The sequence below is a fragment of the Somniosus microcephalus genome, chromosome 21, assembly GCF_052327205.1.
Source record: "Somniosus microcephalus isolate GS21.2 chromosome 21, FLI_Smic_1.0, whole genome shotgun sequence".
NCBI lineage: Eukaryota > Metazoa > Chordata > Chondrichthyes > Squaliformes > Somniosidae > Somniosus > Somniosus microcephalus.
The window spans coordinates 43,783,431-43,809,975 of record NC_141007.1 but is presented as its reverse complement, the minus strand read 5'-3'; the positions used below and the strand labels follow the sequence as shown (position 1 = coordinate 43,809,975).

Genomic DNA, 26,545 nt, shown 5'->3' with positions numbered 1-26,545 from the left:
TAGAAGATATGATGCTGAAGAGATGTAAATATTTACAATGTTAACCAAACTGGGGCAGGAAGGGAAATTGGGTGGACAGGAGTTTAGTGGGATGATGTTAAGGGAGGGAGCAGCAGGTAGGTCTCAGCTGGAATGAGCTTGGATAGAACAGGGGACAGACATGGGGGAGAAAGTTTATGCTCAGTTAGCTGATCTCAGCTGGGGTAGGGGCGGGCAGACCACAATTGACCTCAGCACCCCTGCACTATTGTGGTGAGAATTGGCCTGGACTGCTGCTAGAAGTGGATAAGGGCTAGATTTGAAGTATTGAGCAGTCGACCACTGGAGCACGTCAGCCGGCTACCTGTTCCGGCAGTGAAGAGGATGGAGCCATTTTGAGGCAAGGCCCTCATTTAAACAGCAGAAATTAACTGTGGTGCCAGAACGAGCTGCAGCTTGCTGGATTTGGACTGGTGCACTGTCATGTAGCCCAGCCAGCAGCCAAGGTAAGCCCTGGATGGACAGCAATCACGGGGCGGGGTGGAAAGAGAGAGAAGCACAGGGCGGCAGCAGCTCAGATTATTTTTGTCTGGCCTGGAAGAGCTCTCCTGCTCCTCACTGCCGCACAAAAATTATTCAAAACTTACCTTTTTCAGACCTCTTCGGCTGTACTGGCAATGAAACATGCACAAGATCTCAGGATTGTTATATGGCACCCGCAAAGCCAAATGGGTGCAATCGATGGCGCCCTGCACCATGGGGAAGCCCGATATCCTGGCAAAGCCAAATGAGCGCTCGTCCTGCTTCTCTCTGCTCAGAGAGAAGACAACTTAATCACTTCTTCTGGTGTAGAGAGCCTCAGTGACCTCCCGGCTGCAGCGATGGATGGCAAACTGTCAGATGTTAGCTATGTCTCCTGCTGCAGATTGGAAGGATCCACCGGTGAAGAAATTGAGGGCCACGGTGACCTTGACTGCCACTGGGAGAGCCATGTTCGCCCTGCTGTCAGACTGCAGTCTGGTTGCAGGAGGTGGCAGTGTTCTGTGACCGCCTCCTTGGTGAAGCAGAGCCTCCTAATACACTGCTCCTCGCTTAAATGGATATAAGGGAAATACTCTCGGAAGACCCTAGGTGGGTAAGACGTCTTGTTGAGAGCTCTCCTCCTCCTCCCTCTGCGCACATCTTCTCCTCTTCTTCACTGCCTCCGCTCCCTCTCCCAAAGATACTCGAGCTCAAGGGGACTCCCAGTAGAGCCTCCATGATTGTGAGAAAATGTTGTTGTGAAGGAATAAGCCATATAACCTATTTAGAAAAATACACTATCCTATGAAAGAATTCTGGCTATTGAGATAAGACAGTTGTTGACCCTGAATAAATAAACTTATTGAAACAGAAGGAGCATGGCTCCGACAGGCTGACTTTTGGGAACAAAAACAATGGTCCATACTGGATTAAGGTGTTTTAATTTAAACTTCATAAAGATGGCACATAAGATAAGTAACATCTGCCCTCATAAAGATGAATAAAATAAGGGACACCTGCCCTTCACACCATTTTATATGGTTAACCTAGAACACCTGGAAAAAGACAAGATTCTGGAATATTACAAGCTGATGTAGCAGTAAAGAATTGCAGAGGTCAGCAGAAAGATGAATAGGGATAATTGACTTGCATCAGCAGAAACTTTAAAGGAAATACCACTGATAAAGGGTATAAATATTGACTCTCAAATGGGTTATCAGACTCACTTTAATCGGACAAAGCAATTCTCGACCACAGAGGTGGCTCTGTGGTCTCCAACTCTTTGTACCTCGGGGATCAAAGGTATTTGATATTGATGGATATCTTGTATAGAAAACTTTAAGAACTGTAATACTTTAGCAAAGTTAAAATTTAAAAGTAAAATTCTCTGTTAAAAAGATCGTATTTTTTCTCTTTTTAGAACTGTTAATGTTGCGATTAACTGATTCATCAACTGTAAATTGCATGTCGGTTCTTTCAATAAATCTCTATATATTTTTACAATTGTCTCACATACCCGGTTTCCTCCCACAGTCCAAAGATGTGCGGGTTAGGTTGATTGGCTATGATAAATTGACCCTTAGTGTTAGGGGGATTAAATACGTGGGGTTACGGGGATCGGGTGGGATATGTGTCGGTGCAGGCTCGATGGGCCGAAATGGCCTCTATCTGCACTGTGGGGTTTCTGTGATTTCTGTGATAAGTCTTCTGCATCAATAACTCGCGAACTCAATCTCTGTACACTCTTTGGTGAAGAGTTACAGAATTCTGAAGGCGTTCTCCGGACCTTCAAAATATCCGGGATGTTACAGTCTAGCTAAACTTATTAAAAGCGCTATCTGGAGGATGGTAACATTCTTGGGTTGTTCCTTTCCTTTAGGGAAAGATAGCCCGGACCTTTAGACCCAGCTAAGCGTCTTTATGATTCGGCTACCTCAAACTTTAGTTGAAAGTGAACGTCTGAGAAATACACCTGATCCAGGATAGCCCCAAAGTGGCTAGGACTAGTAAATATCCCTTCATTGTGAGTAGAAGCCTTTAAATTAGAATGGAGGCGTTCTCCACTTGCAGCAACATTCCCTATTACTGTAGAAATCTGCAAGAAGTATACAAAGCTGCTGGAGTTGCAGAAAGTTGCACAGAGCCAGTCAAACTGAACAAACATGTCGAGTGCAAGTAGCTGCTGTTTACACCAACGGCTGGAGCCTCTTACAAAAGCAAAATACTGCGGATGCTGGAAATTCTGTTTTTATTGCTGGAGCCTCTTTCTTGCTTGTCAACGCTTGCTCAGCTCATCGAACTTAAGGCATGCCGGTAAGTTGAACGGCAAACAGGCATCAAGTCAGCATTGCACACTCACTGACGTAACAATCTGCATCGTTTCCATGAGTTTAGCGATCGCTGATATCGGCAGTGCAAAATTGCTGACCGCCGCGAGACCCGCCGGCAGCTAACGTAAGAGTTCGCCCGAATCTAGTGGTAACAGGTGGTGCTAAGCCCCTGAAATTCTAAGGCATTCATTTTGATCACTATTAAACATCAGCCTTCTGGTGACTTGACATCTGTTAAAATAAAAAAAGAAATTATGAAAACAGTGACACAAGTGCTTCAAAAAATAAGCTAATGCTTGAAATCACACCTACCATTGGCATTTCGAATTATCTCCTAGTTGCTGAAATAATATCAAAAAACAAAATAATTATTTCAGGTACACAAAATTTAATTTGAATTAATGTTTCTGGCTGTGAAAATTTGCAGTTCATTATTTCTTGTAGTTCCAAAACTTCTAATCATGTACAAGAAAGACAGTAATCTCTGTTCAATTGTGATAATATTGACAGTTATTAACAATGCTTACATTTTCACTAATTAAAATTCAAATAATTTCTCCTACTCCATTGTCCAACCATAAAAATGATTTTAGAATCTATGGATCCAAAATAAGTGTAATCACCCATCCTATATGTAAGATTTCAGTCCTCTTGACCAGCAGGGTATAGTATTGTCGTGGTTATGTTACCGAACTACTAATCCATAAAACCTGGACTATAATTCAGAGGATAGGAGTTCAAATTCCAACCATCGCATTGTGAGAATATGAATTCAGTTTAAAAAAATGCTGGTACCAGTAAATTGTCATAAAAACCAAACCGGTTCACTAAAGTCCTTTAGGGAAGGAAACCTGCCGTCCTTACTGGGTCTGCCCTATATTTGACTCCAGTCTCACGCCAATGTGGTTGACTCTTAACTGAGCACTGAATTAGCTTAGCAAACCACTCAGATGACAAAGGAGAAGGCCCACCAGCACCTTCTCAGGACAACTAGGGTGGGCAGTAAGTGCCAGTTTTGCCAGTGTCACCCACAACTAGAGAATATTTTTTTTTTAAGTCCCAGTTCCTACTTAAAGAATGTTTCCTTCCTTCAACCTTCCCCATTTGACTTTCCCTGTACCAAAACACCATAACTTGGTACTTGAGACACCACAGGAGACTTCCAACACTGCTCGATGGCTGGTTATGGCTCAACAGAAGGTGCACCAGAGCAGCTCAGTGTTACTCATCTGCAGCTGTTCTTCCTTCTCTCGGTGGGAGCGAGGTCGGTGGGGGGGGGGGGGGGGGGGGGAAGCCTTATGTTGGTACATTATCTACTCCCTCTTCAACCAACTATTTTATCCAACTACAACATAAGGAAATGTGAAGATTGTAACGAATTAGGCAACATTCTTAGCTTTAGACGTCTCTAGATTTCACTTGAGCAAACTATTCAGCCAACATTTTCCTGCTCAGTAAGATTAAGGGTACTTGACTTCCAATGGTTCAGCTAAGAGCTTATCTAAGTCACACAACTCTGGGAAGTGAATTAGAACATCAGAAGCCGTTCAGCGTGTTTCAGATTCTGTTGCATCTTTCTTTTTATTAAGCCTTGGAACTTGCACGGTTGGCACAACATATGGTTAAACTGAATTGTCAGGTTGCCAGATGATGGGCTTATTAAAAAAAGGGCTAACCAAAAGTATTTCAAAACATAAGATGATGTCATAATTTATGTAATAAAGACTCAAAAGTTTTAAAAGGAACCAGAAACATTTACACAACCATCATACCTGGACAGAATATTCTCCTCAATTGCAAAACTGTCAAGATGGCTATTACAAATAAAAGTACTGGAACAATGACAGAGACTGCTATGAGGACCTTCTTCCTTTTCTCTTCACCTTGGCAATCATAATTAAGTGGATCCAGGACTGGAACTGAAAATTTGGGGAAATGAAACTTAATTGTAAATTCCAGCTTCAACCTTTGTATGCATAATAATGCCATTCATTTCTATTCTCTATGACTATTAATTAGCAATAGATATGTTGAAGTTCAAACAACTCTGTGAGGAAAAGGATTTGAACAGTTTAAAAAGAAGGCCCACAACCTTCTCAGGGAAAATAGTCATGAGCATTAAGTACGGTCTTGTAGCATTGCCCACATCTTGAGAACAAATAAAAACAATATCAATTCTTTAAACAGCCATTTTCTGAGATTGTTTTGAATAAATATTATGAACTTACTTGGAAAGTGTGTCTACACCTCGTGTTCCTCCTCTTCCACATCCCACACGGCACAAGTATAATTACCTTCCAGGGCACTTTCCGCTACTTTGATTGGAAGTGTGCTGGTGATCTTGAACAGCCCCTGTGTGGTGTTCACACTACTACTTTTAGCCTCGAATGTAAGGTTCCTTTTATCATCGACAAACCAATGAATCCGAGTCAATAGGTATCCAGTCGTTTCACAAGTGAGCTTTGTTGTTCTCATTGTTCTTGTGAGACTTGGGAATAAGGTCACTTCTGGCAAACTGTACAGTACTAAAAAAGACACTTACATTGATATTAATGTAATGAGAGAGAGCTGTAGAATAATACAGGGGCAGCTTTTACACCGCCCCGCCCAAACCAGCAAAAAATAACAACAGTTCTTGGTAAGCAATAATTATTGCAGTGCATTACACTATTCTGAAGGTAATGACTTTTATATTGGATTCGACGGAGGAATGGAATAACTTATTTGGCAGTTCAGTAAGATAGTTTTAAGGACTATCTATTTGTCAACATTATCACAAGCCTTTTTTTCTTTCCCAGCTTTCTCTCATAGAGCAAACTCTAAAATTATATTAGCAATCACAGGGCGGTGTGGAAAGACAGAGAAGCACAGGGCGGCAGAAGCCCAGCTTATATTTGTCTGGCCTGGAAGAGCACTCCTGCTCCTCATTGCCCCACAGAAATAATTAAAAACTTACCCTTTTCAGACCGCTTCGTGTAATGTGTTTGGTTTCCTCGTCTTTACAAGGGTTCTTTGACTCTGGGTTCTACAGAAACAAAATGTTAGATGACACAAAGGTTTAGGTTCAACCCAAAACTGTTAGTTTATTAACATCAACAAAACAGAGGCAAAACGCTGTTGAGATTTGGCTGAAATTTACAATCACCCATACGGCCGGTTGTTACCGTTGTGGATTGTAGGTGTGGATCAGAGATGACCTGTCCCCGTCCTCCTTTATCTGACTCAAGCTGCCTACAAAGCACAAACCCCTTGTAGAGTCAACTGATACTTACAATCACCCGTCCGGCTGGTCGTGGACGCTGTCGATTGCAAGCTGGGAGCTGGAGATGACCGTCTTCCCTTTCTTCTTACACCTGGCAGTTGCTGTAGTCAGAGCTAGCTTCCGAGAGAGAGAAAGAGCTGTGGTGTGGTTCCTTCTTACAGCTCTTCCGTCACGCCTTTTCGAGTCTGGGCCTTCCCCCAACTCTTGTTTTCCAATACAAACCTAGTAATCCAAACCACAAGATATGTACAGGGCTGAGGGATGGAAGATAATCCCTTATCTTGTCTCCCCCCCCGCCCGACTCTCCCCATGATACATATTTAATGCAATTTCGTCTTACTGCTGATGTGTTTTGCCCGAGTTTAAAGTGCTTTCCATTGAGGCCAGGAAGTCCATTATTCCAGCGAAACTGGTATCATTGTCTTATCCATTGAAGATCCATCGAAACCCATTAAAACACGAATGGCTGGATTTTCATTGAAGAGGCATGTAGGAGGCGGGACTACAACTTTCGGGGTTGTAGTCCCGCTTCCATCGAGTTGTGACCAACCCACGCGATTTTGCCTTGATTGACCTTGTTGAGCCCACCCAGCGGGTGCAGCAGGCCAATTAAGGGCCACCTGGCAACAGGTGACATCACAGATTGACATTTCATCTGTCAAGAGTTTTTGAGAGATGAAATATCAGTGTTTCACAGCTGTTTGAAGCTGTCAAACACTGGCAATATGTACTCTAAGTTAATTCCTTCCTCTCAGGATGATTTAGAGATCTCTCCGGAACAGAAAGCTGAATGCTGCAGATTTTGACAGATCGCGGCCATTCTGCTTTCTGTGCCGGTGAGATGAGGGTCTCCCGAGACCTGAAGGAAGGAAGCCTGCATTAGTAAGTAAAGGTAAGTAAAACTTCTTTAAACACTTTACACACATCAAGCACACTTACCTCTGCACTCATGCACCCATCACTCACCTGAACACCGGACATCTCGAACCCTCCAAGCCCTTCATCCCGACGGCCCGCCTCACTAACTTGGCATGGTTTGGAGCCATCGGGAATCCCACACTTCACTAATAAAAATAGGGATTAGGCTAAAAACTGCCTGTTAACTACCTGTTAACAGGCAGTTAATTGGCACTTATCCCCTTCCCGCCTCGGGAGGCGGGTCCCAGCATGGGTCGGGTACCCGCCTCCTTTGAAACTGGCATGGAGGCGGGTTGGGGGCGGTATGGGTTCGTGCCCCCCGATTTCAAGATTTTAACCCCCCACACGCCTCCAATCCTGCCTCCACGGCTCAATGAAAATCCTGCCCGAAGTCTCATTGTCCAAAGTTAAATCACCTATTCACCGTTACATCACCTATCGTGATGTTCATTGTCCAAAGTAAATGTCTTTTCCAAAGTTAAAAACGCACAGGTGTGTCTGTGCTTCTAGGTTTAACTGTATCATGCCCTTACCACTGGGCCAAACAGGCTTCCAGCATTTTGCTATTGTACAGGTTTTTAAAAAAAATCTACATCACCTGTACTGGCAAGAAAACGTGCACACGGATGCTCAATCAGTTCTGTCTTAAAATGGCAATCGGGGTCCTAAGCCTGTCAATTTTAAAAACCTTTCAGACCCAGTAATTTAAAATTGCCTTTTAAGTGTCAGGCTTGGTTGTAAAACATCCCATTGTTAAATAACTGCTAACATTCATTGCCAAAGCTGACACAAGTAATACAGCATCTTGGCAAGTTATCAGAGATGGATGGACACCCGTAGAACAATAATGCAACAAAGAGTCAATGCCTTCTCGGGAGGGACGGTTAGAATCTGTTAAAAGGATTATAAAATGATTAAAAGCTATATAAAAAGAAAAAGGGTGGCTAAAGTGAACGTTGGTCCCTTAGAGGATGGGACCGGGAAACTAGTGGTGGGGAACATGGAGATGGCAAAGACGCTGAACAAATATTTTGTATCAGTCTTTACAGTAGAGGACACTAAAAATATCCCAACACTGGATAAACAGGGGGCAATGTGGGGGGGGGGGGGCGGGAGAGGAGCTAAAGACGATTAAAATCACTAAGGAGATGGTACTCAGTAAAATAATGGGACTTAAGGCGGATAAATCCCCCGGACCTGATGGCCTACATCCTAGGGTCTTGAGAGAAGTGGCGGTAGGGATTGTGGATGCATTGGTGATTATTTTCCAGAACTCCCTGGACTCAGGAAAGGTCCCGGCAGATTGGAAAACTGCTAATGTAACACCCTTATTTAAGAAAGGAAGTAGACAAAAAGCTGGAAACTATAGACCAGTTAGCTTAACATCTGTGGTTGGCAAAATGTTGGAGTCCATTATTAAGGAAACAGTAACAGAGCATTTGGATAAACATAATTTAATAGGACAGAGTCAGCATGGTTTTATGAAGGGGAAGTCATGTTTGACAAATTTGCTCGAATTCTTTGAGGATGTAACATACAGGGTGGATAAAGGGGAACCAGAGGATGTAGTGTATTTGGACTTCCAGAAGGCATTTGACAAGGTTCCACACAAAAGATTACTGATCAAGATAAGAAATCACGGGATTGGGGGTAATATACTGGCATGGGTGGAAGATTGGCTATCTAACAGAAAACAAAGAGTTGGGATAAATGGTTCATTCTCAGGCTGGCAATAAGTAACTAGTGGTGTTCCGCAGGGGTCAGTGCTGGGACCCCAACTCTTTACAATCTATATTAACGATTTGGAGGAAGGGGCCGAGTGCAACATATCCAAGTTTGCCGACGATACAAAGATGGGAGGGAAAGCAATGAGTGAGGATGACATAAAAAACCTGCAAAAGGACATAGACAGGCTAAGTGAGTGGGCAGAGATTTGGCAGATGCAATATAATGTTGGAAAGTGTGAGGTTATGCACTTTGGCAGAAAAAATCAAAGAGCAAGTTATTATCTAAATGGAGAGAAACTGCAAAGTGCTACAGTGCAAAGGGATCTGGGGGTCCTGGTGCATGAAACACAAAAAGTTAGTATGCAGGTGCAGCAGGTGATCAGGAAGGCCAATGGAATCTTGGCTTTTATTGCAAGGGGGATGGAGTATAAAAACAGGGAAGTCTTGCTGCAGTTATACAGGGTATTGGTGAGGCCACACCTGGAATACTGCGTGCAGTTTTGGTTTCCACATTTAAGAAAAGATATACTTGCTCTCGAGGCGGTTCAGAGAAGGTTCACTCGGTTGATTCCGGAGATGAGGGGGCTGACGTATGAGGAAAGGTTGAGTAGGTTGGGACTCTACTCATTGGAGTTCAGAAGAATGAGAGGCGATCTTATCGAAACATATAAGATTGCGAGGGGGCTTGATCGGGTGGATGCGGGGAGGATGTTTCCACTGATGGGTGAGACTAGAACTAGGGGGCATAATCTAAGAATAAGGGGCTGCCCTTTCAAAACTGAGATGAGGAGAAACTTCTTCGCTCAGAGGGTAGTAAATCTATGGAATTTGCTACCCCAGAGAGCTGTGGAAGCTGCAACATTAAGTAAATTTAAAATGGAGATAGACAGTTTCCTAGCAGATAAGGGAATTAGGGGTTACGGGGAGAGGGCAGGGAAGTGGACGTGAGTCTAGATTCGGATCAGCCATGATCCTATTGAATGGCAGAGCAGGCCCGAGGGGCCGTATGGCCTACTCCTGCTCCTACTTCTTATGTTCTTATGTTCTTATATTAACAACATACAAGTGACACTGGCCTAGAAATTGGGTTGGTAGCGCCGGCGCTGAGCGCCTAAAGAGACCTAGAATTGGGGCGAAGCCCTATGTTGGGGCGGACGCTATGAAGATAGCGCCAACTCAGATATTGACTATATATTTAGCGCCTGCACTAAGTGTTTGCGCGCGCCCGCGAGCGCAAGCAGCTCATGATGTCATTTCAGTGTGCAACCGCCTTTTAGGAGCGCCTGAGCGCATATTGGGTGGCGCCCGGAGCCTTAGTGCCCAGCGCTATTAGTGACAGTTCGAGGGAGGGCTAACAGGCCCTTCTCGGAGTAGGGGGGCGCTATTTAAAGGGGACAGCTCCAGTGCAGAATCTTCTGCCACTTGGCCTGCTCATTGCGATCGTTGCTAGAGAGAGTTGGCGAGCTAATGTGGAGCGGAGTTCTGGGAATTTAGCTTTACAGTACTTGGGGCCTTCAACCCTGTCCGAAGCACTTGCAGCACTACACCTAAAAGCCTTTTGTCCAATTGGCATCGGAATGGAAGCTTGTTTGGAGGGCGACAGCCTCATCGCCCAACACTGTGAAGGGGCAGAGAGACGGCGGGAGAGAGGGCCGGGATTGGCCAGAAGGAGGAGGGGCAATGGAGGTCGGCCAATCCGACGGGATGCTGCGACAGTCTTTAGGCAGCAGGTGACAAGCCTTGACATGTCGGAGGAGCAGTGTTTGGGAAGGCTCCGATTCTGGAGGGACATTGTTACTGATCTGTGCCACCTGCTTGGTCAGGATCTGCAGCCGCGTGAACGCTGCAGAACCTCTCTGTCCGTGATGGCTAAACTGACTGATGGCCTCCATTTTTATGCCAACAGATCCTTTCAGTCAGCCATTGGGGACAATGCGACTGTCGCTCAGGCTGCAGTCCACTGTTGCATCTGGCAAGTGACAGATGCCCTTTATAGGCGAAGGCGTCAATTCATTATCTTCCCTCGGACCCTGCACAAGTAGGCGGAGGAGGAGGAGTATGAGGAGGAGGAGGAGGAGGAAGAGCAGGCGCAGGAGGAGGAGGAGGAGGAGGAAGATGGAAGGGCTGCTGAAAGTGGAAGGTCCATACGTCAGAGGCTCCTCTGGACTCCTGTTGACACCCCTGTGGTGGAATGATGAGCGTCTTAACTCATGCGCACTTTGGATGTTTGAGGGCCTCTGAATGCCAGCATCACTGAAAGTAGTCACATGCACCATGCCACATTGAAACTTCTGTTTATTGGCACAAAAGTCTTTCATTACAGCTAAACAACGTAATGTCAGCAGAACATAACTTTCAAAATAACTGTGAACTGCTCGGCAAAGCCGCAAAACTCAACAAACCTTCTGCAAATATAACAGCAGGTGAGGGTGTCCTTGAATTTGGACAAACAAACATCTCAGCACCTCCCTCTACAACTGGCCCCTTGAGGGAGAACGACTTCTTTTTCGCGCCCGGCCCCTTCCCTCCCTGCTGCTCCTATGTAATTGGACCCCAGTGGCGGGCTCAAGGCTGGGGGACACCTGCTGACTGTCTGGAAGTGCAGAAGCCCCTGAGGGACGGCCTGGCCGACCTCTGGGCTTGGAGGGTGCGGATGCAGGATGCTTGCTGTGACCATGGCTGGAAGCAGTGTGGCCTGCAGGTGGTGGCAGCTGCAATGCAGGCGTCCCAGCGCTGGCATGTGCAATGGTCTCCTGCCGAGAGAGGACACCTGCACCATGGTCGGACGACACACTGGCTATCTGAGGGGAGCGGCTCTGCTCATCCGCCACAATTGCATGCTCCACTGATTCCTGGCCTTGTACGGGAGTGGAAGGGCCCGGGGTGATCCTATCTGATGCAGAGTGGGTGGCTGCAGTGAGAGATCGCGTTGCGTCAATCCGGCTGTGGAGGAGCCCAGCAAGTGACTGCGTGGCAACAGTGAGGACCTGTGTGCCAAGTGCCAGTGCTTCGGAGAAGGCCTGGACAGTTCTTCCCATTGCTTCGGACAAGGCAGGTGCCGACTGCTCCACTGCCTCGGACAAGCCCTGCACAGACCTTTCCAGGGATTGTCCGAAGCCCTGAACAGTCCTCTCCATTGCCGACTCAAAGCCGCTGACAGTCCTCTCCATTGTTGGGCCGAAGCCCTGGATAGTCCTGTCCATTGTTGCCCCGAAGCCCTGGATAGACCTGTCCATTGTTTCCCCGAACACCTGGAGAGTCCTCTCCATTGTTGCCCCAAAGCCCTGCAGAGTCCTCTCCATTGTTGCCCCGAAGTCCAACATACTCCTAGCCAATGAATCTACTGACTCAGGCATCTTCTCCACTGCAGCCATCAGCTCCGTGTGTCTAACCCGGGCCTGTTTGCTCATCTCAGCCAGGCGACGGACCTCATCTGCACTCTGTGCAGCAGTCATGACGACCTGCCTTGCCCTGCGGGGAGACGGTGGCCGCACTTGCCTATCCCCCATGCGTGGCTGCATGCCGCTTGGTCCGGCAACTGGTGCATCCTCAGAGCCACCCCCCCTCCCCTCCAGGGGACTACTATCCCCAGTCTGTAGATGTGTCCGCTCCCCGGATTCTGCAACGGCTGGTCCGGATTCCTCCTGGTCCTCGCCTCCGGTGGCACTGGCACTGGCAGCTTCAGCGCGTGGAGCCCGAGTTGGTGCTGCTTCATCTGAAAGTGGGAGGTGGAAGAGTGGCTTTAGCAAAAGGACAGCTTTGCTGAAAGGCATGCCAGAATGCGGCAAGGCTCTGACATGGCTGCACACTGAGGATGCATGCTGGCTGGGGGACCAAGTGGAAGGCAACAGGTGAAAAAGGTGAGAGTCTTACCCTCACTGTCGGTAATGGGGTCGGCAGATGCAGTGGTCACAGGACCAGACAGACGTCCGCCAAGTATCTGGTGCACTCTCTCTTCCAGATCCGTGAGAGTGACCACTTGTGCAGGTCCGCCACCGGTTCGACGCTGCTCCTTCCGAATCATCGCCAGCTTGGACTGCAGGGGAAAGAAGGGGAAGTTCTGTAACATGATGCCTTGAGACCTCATCGCATGCCCCCCATGGTGCAAGAGCCCTTACATGAGGCCTTGAGACATCTGTCCATGTGTGTGGCCAGAAAGGGCCATGGGTGCTTGCTGACAGATGGCCATTGGGGCATCATGGCAACAGGGTGCCCGAAGTCAGCTGCAGATGGAGGGAATCAGAAATTTGGTAAACCATCACTCACCCTAACGATCCGTGTGAGGTCGTTGAATTTCTTCCTGCACTGAACAGGGGTCCTGGTCGCCATGCTGCTGGAGTTGACCCTCACAGCAACCTCCCTCCAAGATCGGCGGTAAGCCTTCTGATTCGGCCTCTTGCCATTATCCGGATACAGGACCTCTCGACGGTGTTCAACTGCAGCCACCAAGTGGTCCAGAGCCTCAGTGCTGAAGCGCTCTGCGCTCTGTCTAACCTTCTCCATGATGAACAAGTTTGTACCGTCAGACAAGGGCGAGCGCCGAATCTGAGGCCTACAGGGTGTTGGGTGTTGAAGCTCAGGCTGACTGACCCACCCCTTTAAGAGCCGGCCGGCGCCGGGAGGTCTCGTGGCTTCCCGTAATTGAGATCACCTGCGCTGCGCCCGTCCGCGTCAATATTGAGTAGCGCCTGAACTTTTGCGCCTTAAGAGCACCGTGCAACGGCTGATTTAGCGCCTCAATCCCCTTTAGGGGCGATGCAACCCAATATCGCGCCAGGCGGCGATAACTTTTGTCTGGTTATAAACTTTGCGCATCGCCAGTTCTAACGCCTCAAGCAGGGCTATACCCAATTTCTAGGCCACTATGTATGAAATTAGCTATCCAAGTGTTTGTGCTAAGATAAGATGCAAAATTTGCATGAACTAGAACTGAGTTTATGGAATTCTTATTTGACAAGCTCTGAATAATTAATCTACTCTTCAGAAACATCTGGAAAGCACTGATGATTGCAAATGTTGGGTTTGTTATCTCATCTTACCCTGTAACTGTATAAATGCTCCTACCTTACTGATATCTAGCACCAGACTGGCCTGTAACAGAGGCAAGGAGGAGTGTGTTAAACAATCTCACAGTTAAGGGTCATTACTTACAACGCTACTTGGGCTCAAAGACTTCATGAGAACATTGTCAGGTTCCAATAGACTGCAACTGATTCATTGTAGCTCATTATGATACAGTTATGGGATCATCAAAGTTAGTTTATATTAAGACCAAAATTTTAGCGGAGTTTTAACTTAAATCAGAGACTCTGTTATTTCGCAAATCTCTTTGTAATAATGTTTTTCTAGAGATTCTTACAGAGCATTTACTGTAAGGAGACAGATACATCTATTGCATGAAGATAGTCTAGAATTTTAGCAAATGAACAAAGCAGATGAAACAAGAGAACCATGTTTATTAAACTTTACCAGGTACACCATCTTTGCACAAACTCTATTTATACAAAATAAAGTAAAAAATCATTAATGCTTTTGAAAAAATGTAATTGTGGTAAACCACTGTTTGTATTCCACTGTGTACATGCCTGGACATGCCTCGGCTGACTCCTCCCACAAGTCCTAGTATAAAGGTGACTGCTCCCCAGCCCTTTGTATTTCTGGACCGGTCGACCACTCGAGGCAGACCTTCATTCTTTTGTTAATAAAAGCCTTTAGTTACTCTCTTAACTCTCAGTCTTTTATGAGTAATTGATAGCGCATCAATTTTATTAACAAAATTTTTATAATGGAGAAGATCCTCACACCAGCATGCCTGGACTTAGATCATCGGGAGGCGGACTCATCCATCAAGTTTACTCACTGGCTTAAGTGTTTCGAAAAATTCCTGACCGCCTCCGCAGCAATCAAATCGGACGAGGACAAACTGGATGTCCTGACCTCCAAAGTGAACCACCGAGTGTACTCGGTCATCCAAGACGCGACCTCGTACGCGGACGCTATCAAGCTCCTCAAGGACCAGTACACGCGCCCAGTGAACGAAGTGTACGCCAGGCACCTTCTGGGGAGTCGTAAACAACAACCTGGGGAATCGACCGTGGAATACCTTCAGGCACTGTCTGTGCTTGGCCGGGCCTGTGGTTGTAAGGATGTAAAGGCCGCCGTGTACACAGAGGAACTTATCCGGGACGCTTTTGTAGCGGGCCACAGATCCAATTACACCCGACAGCGACTGTTGGAGCAGAGTGACCTCGACCTCAACAAGGCCTCTGAACTCGTACTATCATTGGATGCAGCCTACCGGGGCATGGATGCCGACTCCTCTGCACCGTGGACGCCACGGGGAATGACAGCCTGGGACACGGTAGGACCGCCTCATAGCGCCGTGCCACCCCAGCCACACCCCAGCAACGGCCCAACTACCGCAGCAGTGTCCCAAGGCCAGACAGCCGTGCCCCAAGGCCAGAAATGCTACTTCTGTGGCCAGGCAAAACACCCCAGAGCGCGCTGCCCGGCGAAAAACGCGATCTGCTCGGGCTGCGGGAAGAAGGGACACTACGCTAGCGTCTGCAGGGCCAAAGCCACCCCAAACACCAGCAGCGCCGCGTGTGGGCCATGCGGGCCGCCATCTTGGGCCTCCCCGGCCATGTGCGAACCACCGGTACAGCAGCCATTTTGGACGCCTCCAGCCACATGGGGATCATGGATGCCGCCATCTTGGACGACAGCCAGAACGCAGCAGGCCCCCAACACCGCCTCATCTGATACCCGCAGCGACACACCGACCCCTACGCTGGCATCCGTTACACTGGACCAAGCGAGACCGCACCAGCTGGCCAGTTCCACAATGGACATTAAGGTAAATGGTCACGATACAATCTGCCTTTTTGACTCTGGGAGCACGGAGAGCTTCATCCACCCCGACACGGTGCGGCGTTGCTCTCTCCCAGTCCTGCCTGCGCACCAGCGGATTTCTATGGCCTCCGAGTCCCAGTCGGCGGACATCGGCGGCTACTGCGTGGTGACACTCGTAGTAGACGGGACTGTGTACGATCATTTTAAACTTCTGGTCCTGCCCGACCTCTGCGCTGCCGTCCTGCTGGGGTTAGATTTTCAGTGCCACCTTAAAAGTGTTACGATGGCGTACGGTGGACCCCTACCCCCACTCACAGTCCGCAGCCAGCAGCTTCCAAATTGCCTGCCGCGCACCAAGTGCAACCTCTCCACACTCAGAGTCACCCCCCCCCCACTGTTTGCTAACCTCACCCCCGACTGTAAGCCCATCGCCACAAAGAGCAGGCGATACAGTGCCGGGGACAGGGTTTTCATTAAAACCGAAGTGGAGCGGCTCCTGAAGGAAGGGATTATTGAGGGCAGCACCAGCCCCTGGCGAGCCCAGGTTGTGGTCGTTAAGACCGGCGAGAAGCAGCGCCTGGTCATCGACTACAGCCAGACAATAAATCGCTACACCCTGCTGGACGCCTACCCACTCCCCCGCATAGCTGATATGGTCAACCAGATCGCGCAGTACCGCGTCTTCTCGACCATTGACCTGAAATCAGCGTACCACCAGCTCCCTATCCGCCCTGAGGACCGCCAGTATACTGCCTTTGAGGCAAACGGCCGCCTCTATCACTTCCTTCGGGTTCCCTTTGGCGTCACCAACGGGGTCTCCGTCTTCCAAAGGGAGATGGACCGGATGGTAGATCAAAATACGTTGCAGGCCACTTTCCCATATCTGGACAATGTGACCATCTGCGGCCGTGACTTGCAGGACCATGACGCAAACCTCGAAAAATTCCTCCGCACCGCCCAACTCCTGAACCTGACATATAACAAGGAGAAGTGCATATTCCGCACAAACCGCCTCGCCATCCTTGGCTGTGTTGTGGAACACGGAGCCATCGGCCCCGACCCCGACCGGATGCGTCCCCTTATGGAACTCCCACTGCCCCACTGCCTCAAGGCCCTGAAGAGGTGCCTAGGGTTTTTCTCCTATTACGCCCAGTGGGTCCCCTACTATGCGGACAATGCCCGTCCGCTGATCAAGTCCACCTCTTTTCCCTTGACGGCAGAGGCCCGCTTAGCCTTCCACCGTATCAAGGAGGACATTGCCAAAGCCACCATGCACGCAGTGGACGAATCCATCCCCTTCCAGGTGGAAAGCGACGCGTCCGACTTTGCCCTGGCCGCTACCCTCAATCAGGCGGGGAGACCCGTGGCCTTCTTTTCACGAACCCTCCAAGGCCCGGAGACCAGACACTCCGCTGTTGAGAAGGAGGCCCAGGCGATTGTGGAGGCTGTGCGTCATTGGAGGCACTACCTGGCCGGAAAACGATTTACCCTGCTCACTGACCAGCGTTCAGTTGCTTTCATGTTTAACAACAAGCAGAGGGGCAAAATCAAAAATGACAAGATCTTGAGGTGGAGAATCGAACTTTCCACCTACAATTACGAGATCTTGTACCGGCCCGGGAAGCTCAATGAACCCCCGGATGCGCTATCGCGTGGCACCTGCGCCAGCGCGCAGATCGATAGACTGCGGGCCCTCCACAATGACCTCTGCCACCCGGGGGTCACCAGGTTCTTCCACTTCATCAAGGCCCGCAACCTGCCTTACTCTATTGAGGAGGTCAGGACCATGACCAGGAACTGCCAAGTCTGCGCTGAGTGCAAACCGCACTTTTATAGACCAGACAGGGCCCACCTGATAAAAGCCACTCGCCCCTCCTGAGCGTTGATTTTAAAGGGCCTCTCCCCTCCTCCAACCGCAATGTGTACTTCCTCAATATTATTGATGGGTACTCCCGTTTCCCGTTCGCCATCCCCTGCCCGGACATGACCAGTGCCACGGTCATTAAATGTCTGAACGACCTCTTCACCCTGTTCGGTTTCCCCAGCTATATCCATAGCGACCGGGGCTCATCGTTTATGAGTGACGAACTCCGTCAGTACCTGCTAACTAGGGGTATTGCCACAAGCAGGACCACCAGTTACAACCCCCGGGGGAACGGACAGGTGGAAAGAGAAAATGCGACAGTTTGGAAGGCCGCCCTGCTAGCCTTAAAGTCTAGGGGCCTTCCAACCTCCCGCTGGCAGGATGTGCTCCCCGATGCGCTCCACTCTATTCGGTCACTGCTCTGCACTGCCACTAACGCCACCCCTCATGAGAAAATGTTTGTCTTCCCAAGGAAGTCCACATCGGGGACATCGCTACCGCCATGGCTGACGTCCCCAGGGCCGGTCCTACTGAGAAGACACGTGAGGACCCATAAAACGGACCCCCTGGTCGAGAGGGTCGACCTCCTCCACGCCAACCCCCAGTATGCTTACATTGCATACCCGGACGGGTGGGAGGACACAGTCTCCATAAGAGACCTTGCACCCTCGGGGGCCGCAGTAACCCACTACTCACTACCACCCCCCCGCACGATCCGATATCCAGCCCCAGCAGACGGCAGGCCTGGGCCCCGCGACCCGCTCGACATCTACGAGGACGACACGCCTGTGCCACAGCCTACGCAGGACTCGATGCCGGCAGCTCCACTACCCCTGCCGTCGCCACGCCGATCACAGCGGCAGACAAGACCTCCGGAGAGGCTCCAATACACTAACTTTTAATACACTTCACCCCGCCGGACTCAATTTTAAACAAGGGGTGAATGTGGTAAACCACTGTTTGTATTCCACTGTGTACATGCCTGGACATGCCTCGGCTGACTCCTCCCACAAGTCCTAGTATAAAGGTGACTGCTCCCCAGCCCTTTGTATTTCTGGACCGGTCGACCACTCGAGGCAGACCTTCATTCTTTTGTTAATAAAAGCCTTTAGTTACTCTCTTAACTCTCAGTCTTTTATGAGTAATTGATAGCGCATCAATAATTACGTTATTCACCAAAAAATGAAACCCAGCATCTCAGTCAAATCAGATTTTACAGTAAAATAGTACATTTATTCGCTTGTATCAAATGGCTCCAAATGTGTTATAGGACAAAGTAGGAAATCAATATGTTGGAGGACAAAGTAGAAGATCAATTTGATTTACATTCAAGTTATTTACAGTCAATACTAATGTGTAAATTTAATTATCCATTTGCTCAATTTTGAAAAGCTGTGCAGCCTTCTGTTTGAGGACCCAGTGATTTTCCAATGGCGCTAGTAGACAACCAATATGTGGCATTGTTTATTTGTAGACAAAACTAATATTGAAGAGTTCAGCAAAGCACCACAGGTCAATTAGGTTTACGGTCCTGGACAGTAACTGCATTAAAAAACATAGTTGTGGTTTCCAGGTACTCATTGGAGAGGAAAGTGACAGTGCTTGAAATAATCTGTGTGGTGTAAATTCACATTTCATTATTCACATAGTACAAAAGGACATGGCGGGGCTGTACATTTGAAGCATCTTGTCACAAAATGTTCTGAAAGTAGTCCATGACATTGATGTCAGTGCATTCTTCACAAATAGAAATAAGAATTATTCATTTCGATCGCTATTAAACATCAGCCTTCTGGTCACTTGGTATCTGTTAAAAGGAAAAATAGAAATTATGAAAACAGTGACACAAGTCCTTCAAGAAATAAGCTGATGTTTGAAATCACACCTACCATTGGGATTTCGGATTCTCTCCTAATTGCTGAAATTAAAGCAAAAAAAAAATTAATTATTTCTGGTACACAAAATGTAATTTGAATTAACATTTCTAACTGTGAAAGTTTGAAGTTCATTATTTCTTATAGTTTCAAAACTTCTAATCATGTATAAGGAAGTCAGTACTTTCTGTACAATTGTGATAATATTGACAGTTATAAACAATGCTTACATTTTCCCTAATTAACATTGAAGTAATTTCTCTGACTCCATTGTCCAACCTTAAAAATGATTTTAGAATCTGGATCCAAAATAAGTGTAATCGCCCATCCTATTTATAAGATTTCAGTCCTCTTACTTGACTAGCACGGTATGGTGTTATCGTAGTTATGTTACCAAAATAATAATCCAAAAAACCTGGACTATAATTCAGAGGATATGAGTTCAAATCCCAACCTTCACATTGTGAGAATTTTAATTCAGTTTAAAAATTGCTGGTACCAGTAAAGGTGACCATGAAGCTTCAGTCACTTTTAGACCATTGTCACAAAACACTGGTAGGAGTAGTAGATAGGCCCCCTAACAGTAGCTATACCGTTGGACAGAATATTAAGATGGAGAATGAAGTAGTTGACTCAGAAACTAGGGTCCTCAATTTAAATAAAGGAAACTACGATGGTCTGAGGAGCGAGTTGGGTAGGATTGATTGGGGAATGGCACTCAAAGGGTTTACAGTGGATAGGCAATGGCAAACATTCAAAGACCGAATGGATGAACTACAGAAGTTGTTCATCCCAGTTTGGCATAAAAATAAAACAAAAAAGGTGACTCAACCGTGGCTAACAAGGGAAATTAGGGATAGCATAAGATCCAAGGAGAGGACATACAAATTGGCCAGAAAAAGCAATACTCCTGAGGATTGGGAGCAGTTTAGGATTCAACAAAGGAGCACAAAGGGATGAATTAAGAAAGGGAAAATAGAATATGAGAGTAAGCTTGCTGGGAACATAAAAACTGACTGTAAAAGCTTTTATAGATATGTAAAGAGAAAAAGATTGGTGAAGTCAAGCGTAGGTCCCTTGCAGTCAGAATCGGGGGAATTTATAATGGGGAGCAAAGAAATGGCAGAACAACTAAATACATATTTTGGTTCTGTCTTCACAAAGGAGGACACAAACAACCTCCCAGAAATACCGCGGAACATAGGGTCTGATGAAAGGGTGGAACTGAAAGAAATCAGTATTTGTAGGGAAATGGTGTTAGGAAAATTGATGGGACTGAAGGCCGATAAATCACCAGGGCCTGATAATCTACATCCCAGGGTACTTAAGGAAGTGGCCCTAGAAATAGTAGATGCATTGCTGGTCATCTTCCAGAACTCAATAGACTCTGGAACAGTACCCATGGATTGGAGGGTAGCTAATGTTACCCCACTAGTCAAAAAAGGTGGCAGAGAAAAAGCGGGGAATTATAGACCGGTAAGCCGACATCGGTAGTGGGGAAAATGCTAGAGTCCATTATAAAAGATGTAATAGCAGAGCACTTGGAAAGCAGTGACAGGATCGGACAAAGTCAACATGGATTTACAAAAGGTAAATCATGCTTGACTAATCTACTGGAATTTTTTGAGGATGTAACTGATAAAATAGATAAGAGAGAACCAGTGGATGTGGTGTATTTGGACTTTCAGAAGGCTTTCGATAAGGTCCTGCATAAGAGGTTAGCGTGCAAAATTAAGGCACATGGGATTGGGGGCAAGGTATTGACTTGGATAGAGAACTGGTTGGTGGACAGAAAGCAAAGAGTGGGAATAAACGGGTCATTTTCCGAGTGGCAGGCAGTGACTAGTGGGGTACCGCAAGGATCGGTCCTAGGACCCCAGCTGTTCACAATATATATTAATGATCTGGACGAGGGAATTGGATGTAATATCTCCAAATTTGCTGATGACACAAAGCTGGGTGGGAGGGTATGCTGTGAGGAGGATGTCATGAAACTCCAGTATGATTTGGACAGGTTGAGTGATTGGGCAGAAACATGGCAAATGCACTATAATGTGGATAAATGTGAGGTTAGGAAGGCAGATTATTATTTGAATGGCAATAGATTGGGAGAAGGGGAAGTGCAAAGAGACCTGGGTGTTCTTGTGCACTAGTCGCTGAAGGTAAGCATGCAGGTGCAGCAGGCGGTAAGAAGGCAAATGGTATGTTGGCCTTCGTAGCAAAAGGGTTCGAGTACAAGAACAAGGATGTCTTGCTGCAGTTGTACAGGGCCTTGGTGAGACCGCACCTGGAGTATTGTGTGCAGTTTTGGTCACCTTACCTGAGGAAGGACGTTCTTGCCATGGAGGGAGTGCAGCGAAGATTCACCAGGCTGATACCTGGGACGGCAGGAATGACGTACGATGAGAGATTGTGTCAATTGGGCTTATACTCACTGGAGTTTAGAAGATTGAGAGGGGATCTCATCGAAACCTATAAAATTCTGTCAGGTCTGGACAGACTAGATGCAGAAAGGATGTTTCTGATGGCCGGGGAGTCCAGAACCAGGGGTCATAGTCTAAGGATAAGGGGTAAGCCATTTAGGACTGAAATGAGGAGGAATTTCTTCACCCAGAGAGTGGTGAACCTGTGGAATTCTCTGCCACAGAGGGCGGTGGAGGCCAGTTCATTAAATATATTCAAGAAAGAGTTGGATATATTTCTTGAGGCTAAAGGGATCAAGGGATATGGGGAGAAGGCAGGGACAGGGTACTGAATTTGGATGATCAGCCATGATCTCATTGAATGGCGGAGCAGGCTCGAAGGGCCGAATGGCCTACTCCCGCTCCTATCTTCTATGTTTCTATGTAAATAGTAGGTGCTTGCAATGAAGGTAATGCAATTATCGTGGGGGACTTTAATCCTCATATAGACTGGAGAAATCAAATGGGCAAAGGTAGTCTTGAGGAGGAGTTCATGGAATGCATTCAGGACAGTTTCCTAGAACAATATGACACGGAAGCAACCAGGAAACAGGCTATTTTAGATTTGTATTGTGTAATGAGACAGGGTTAATTAGCAATCTCATTGTAAAGGATCCTCTGGGGCAGAGTGATCATAATATGATCGAAATCCACCTTAATTTTGAGAATGAATTGCCTAAGTCCAAAACTAGAGTCTTAACCTTAAATAAAGTAAATTACATAGGTATGAGTGGAGGGTTGGCTAAGGTAGATTGGAAAAATAAATTAAAAAGGTATGGCGTTAGATAAGCAGTGGCTAGCATTTAAAGAAATATTTCATAATTCTCAACAAAAATACATTCCATTGAGAAACAAAAACTCCACGGGAAAAGTGATCCAACCGTGGCGAACTGAAGAAGTTAAGGATAGCAATAGATTGAAAGAAGAAGCTGATAATGTTGCAAAGAATAATAATAAGCCTGAGGATTGGGAGAATTTCAGAAACCAGCAAAATTGATAAAAAGGGAAAAAATAGAATGAGAAAACTAGCAAAAATATAAAAGCAGATTATAAGAGCTTCTACAAGTATGTAAAAAGGAAGAGAGTAGCAAAAGAATGCGAGCAGCATTCATAATATGGTAGATGAATTAGCTGCGCAATTAGATGTGAACAGATATGATATAATTGGGATTACGGAGACATGGCTCCAGGGTGACTAAGGCTGGGAATTCAACATCCAGGGGTATTTAATATTCAGGAAAGGCAGGCAAAAAGTAAAAGGAGGTGGGGAATCATTGCTGGTTAAAGAGGAGATTAACACAATAGTAAGGAAGGATATTAGCTCTGATGATGTGGAATGTGTATGGGTAGAGCTGAGAAATACCAAGGGGCAGAAAACATTAGTGGGAGTTGTATACTGATCCCCAAACAGTAATGCTGAAGTTCAGGATGGCATTAAATGGGAAATTAGAGACGCGTGCAGTAAGGGCACAGCAGTTATCATGGGTGACTTTAATCTACATATAGATTGGGCTAACCAAATTAGTAACAATACTGGGGAGGAGGAATTCCTAGAGTGTATACAGGATGGTTTCCTGGACCAATATGTTGAGGAACCAACTAGAGATCAGGCCATCTTAGACTGGGTATTATGTAATGAGAAAGGATTAATTAGCAATCTTGTTGTGCGAGGCCCCTTGGGGAGGAGCAATCATAATGTGATAGAATTCTTCATTAAGATGGAGCGTGAAGTAGTTGACTCAGAGACTAGGGTCCTGAATTTAAATAAAGGATACCACAATGGTATGAGGCACGAGTTGGCTAGGATGGATTGCGGAATGTTACTTAAAGGGTTGACGGTGGATAGGCAATGGCAAACATTTAAAGATCGCATGGATGAACTGCAGAATTTGTTCATCCCTGTTTGGCATAAAAATAAAACAAAAAAGGTGACACAACCATGGCTAACAAGGGAAATTAGGGAGAGCATAAGATCCAAGGAGAGGACATATAAATTGGCCAGAAAATGCAGCAAACCTGAGGATTGAGAGCAGTTTAGGATTCAGCAAAAGGGGACAAAGGGATTAATTAAGAGGGGGAAAATAGATTATGAGAGTAAGCTTGCAGGGAACATAAACACTGACTGTAAAAGCTTTTACAGATATGTGAAGAGAAAAAGATTGGTGAAGTCAAGCGTAGGTCCCTTGCAGTCAGAATCAGGGGAATTTATAATGGGGAACAAAGAAATGGAAAACCAATTAAATACATGCTTTGGTTCTGTCTTCACAAAGGAGGATACAAATAACATCCCAGAGATGTCGAGGAACATAGGGTCTAGTGAGAGGGAGGAACTGAATGAAATCAGTATTTGTAGGGAAATGGTGTTAGGGAAATTGACGGGATTGAAGGCCGATAAATCCCCAGGGCCTGATAATCTACATCCTAGGGTACTTAAGGAAGTGGCCCTAGAAATAATAGATGCATTGCTGGTCATCTTCCAAAATTCTATAGATTCTGGAACAGTTTCCATGGATTGGAGGGTAGCTAATATATCCCCACTATTTAAAAAAGGAGGTAGAGAGAAAATGGGGAATTATAGACTGGTAAGCCTGACATCAGTAGTGGGGAAAATGCTAGAGTCCATTATAAAAGATGTAATAGCAGAGCACTTGGAAAACAGTGACAGGATTGGACAAATTCAACGTGGATTTACAAAAGATAAATCATGCTTGACTAATCTACTGGAATTTTTTGAAGCTATAACTGGTAGAATAGATAAGGGAGAACCAGTGGATGTGGTGTATTTGGACTTTCAGAAGGCTTTTGATATGGTCCCACATAAGAGATTAGCATGCAAAGTTAAAGCGCATGTGATTGGGGGTAAGGTACTGACTTGGATAGAGAACTGGTTGGCAGACAGGAAGCAAAGAGTTGGAATAAACAGGTCTTTTTCCAAGTGGCAGGCAGTGACTAGTGGGGTACTGCAGGGATCGGTGCTAGGACCCCAGTTATTCACAATATATATTAATGATCTAGACGAGGGAACTAGATGTAATATCTCCAAGTTTGCAGATGACACAAAGCTGGGTGGGAGTGTGTGCCATGAGGAAGATGCAGAGAAACACCAGTATGATTTGGACAGGTTGGGTGATTGGGCAGATGCATGGCAGATGCAGTATAACGTGGATAAATGCGAGGTTATCCACTTTGGTGGCAAAAACAGGAAGGCAGATTATCATCTGAACGGCAATAGATTGGGAAAAGGGGAAGTGCAACTGTTGTATCCGTGTGTTAATGGAGACACGGAATGCAGGAGTTGGTTTAACAGGTGTTTAGTGAACAAAGTCTGGAGGTGAACTAAAAGATACAAGACGCTATACAGGCTTATATACCCGAGTGGTCACTACCGGTATTACAGTGCACAGGGGCTCTTAAAGGTACATACACTACAATTCCTCCCCTTTTAGATAATTAGTACATAACATTTTAAGTAAACATTAATTAACATGTTTACAAGAACAATAATCTACACATTTGCTGCAGTTAATCAATTATAAGTTAGTCTCTCTGAAGGCTTCCTGACTCGGTCCGGATAACGCCTCGTGGTGTAGTAGTTTTCGGTGGTGTAGTAGGTTCTTTTGGCAAGGTCGATTCGGCTTGAATGCCAGTGTCGGGTTCATCTGGTTCCAATATCACCGGATCGGAGGTAGATACTATGGGTATCTCTGCTTCATCATTAGGCATATAGAGTTGTGGTGTAGGTTATCCCTTTTCGGATGAATCTATGATCTGGTCAGCATGGCGCCTTATTATGCTTTCTCCAATGTCCACGGTATACATCAGCGGTCCTAGTTGTGTGCAAATAGTTCCAGGCTGCCATTTCTCGGTACGGTAGTCCCGGGCCAAAACTTGTTGACCTATCTGGAAGGTTCTAGTTGGCCTTTCATTCATGCCTTGAAATTGCCGGTTCTCTACGTCCCTTCTGATGTTTGGCTTGATCAAATCCAGCCGGCATCTTAGTCTTCTATTGAAAAACATCATGGCAGGAGTTTGGTTTGTAACCACATGTGTTGCATTCCTGTACGCAAACAAGAAGTTATCTACCTTATGTTGTAGATTTATGTCTTCATTACACATGGCCTTTATGGCCTTCTTGAAGTTCTGGACAAACCTTTCAGCTAACCCATTGGTGGCGGGATGGTATGGGGCGGATGTGTAGTGCTTAACCCCATTGTTTTTTAAGAACTTCCTGAATTCTTCGGACACAAATTGCGGTCCATTATCAGAACAGATCTGTTCAGGCAGCCCATTCCTGGCAAATATGGTCCTTAATACTGTGATGGTTTTTTCCGTGGTGGTGGAGGACATCTTTATTACCTCCGGCCACTTGGAGTGTGCATCCACCGCGATTAAGAACATTGAGTCCATAAATGGACCAGCAAAGTCGATATGTACCCTTTGCCATGGAGATGAGGGCCACTCCCATGGATGTAGAGGGGCTTGTGGTGGGGCGTTTTGGACCTTCTGGCATCCTAGACAGCTCTTGGTCATTTCTTCGATGTCTCCATCGATACCTGGCCACCACAGAAACGCTCTGGCTAGGTTCTTCATTTTTATTCCACCCAGATGCCCCTCGTGAAGCTCCTTTAGCACTTTCTCCTGGAGTTTGGGTGGAATCACCACTCTGGATCCACACATCAAGGTTCCTCGGCACACTGACAGCTGTTCTCTTCTTTGCGAGAATGCTGGCAACAGCGGTTCGCCATGTGCTGGCCA

The 26,545-nt window shown here is 46.5% G+C and overlaps 1 protein-coding gene across 3 annotated transcripts in view; it reads right to left on the bottom strand.

Annotated features, from left to right (window-relative positions):
- Positions 1-18,660: 18,660 nt before the first annotated feature.
- LOC147102751 (programmed cell death 1 ligand 2-like) overlaps positions 18,661-26,545 on the bottom strand; it is a 41,624-nt gene continuing 33,739 nt past the window's right edge. For all 3 annotated transcript variants that reach the window (XM_085963516.1, XM_085963517.1, XM_085963515.1), the window contains exons 6-7: positions 19,344-19,372; positions 18,661-19,261 (exon numbers count right to left, since the gene is read on the bottom strand). In XM_085963516.1, coding sequence (XP_085819642.1) covers positions 19,232-19,261; positions 19,344-19,372 — 59 coding nt within the window. In that variant the 3' untranslated portion in view covers positions 18,661-19,231. The remainder of the gene's footprint in view (positions 19,262-19,343; positions 19,373-26,545) is intronic.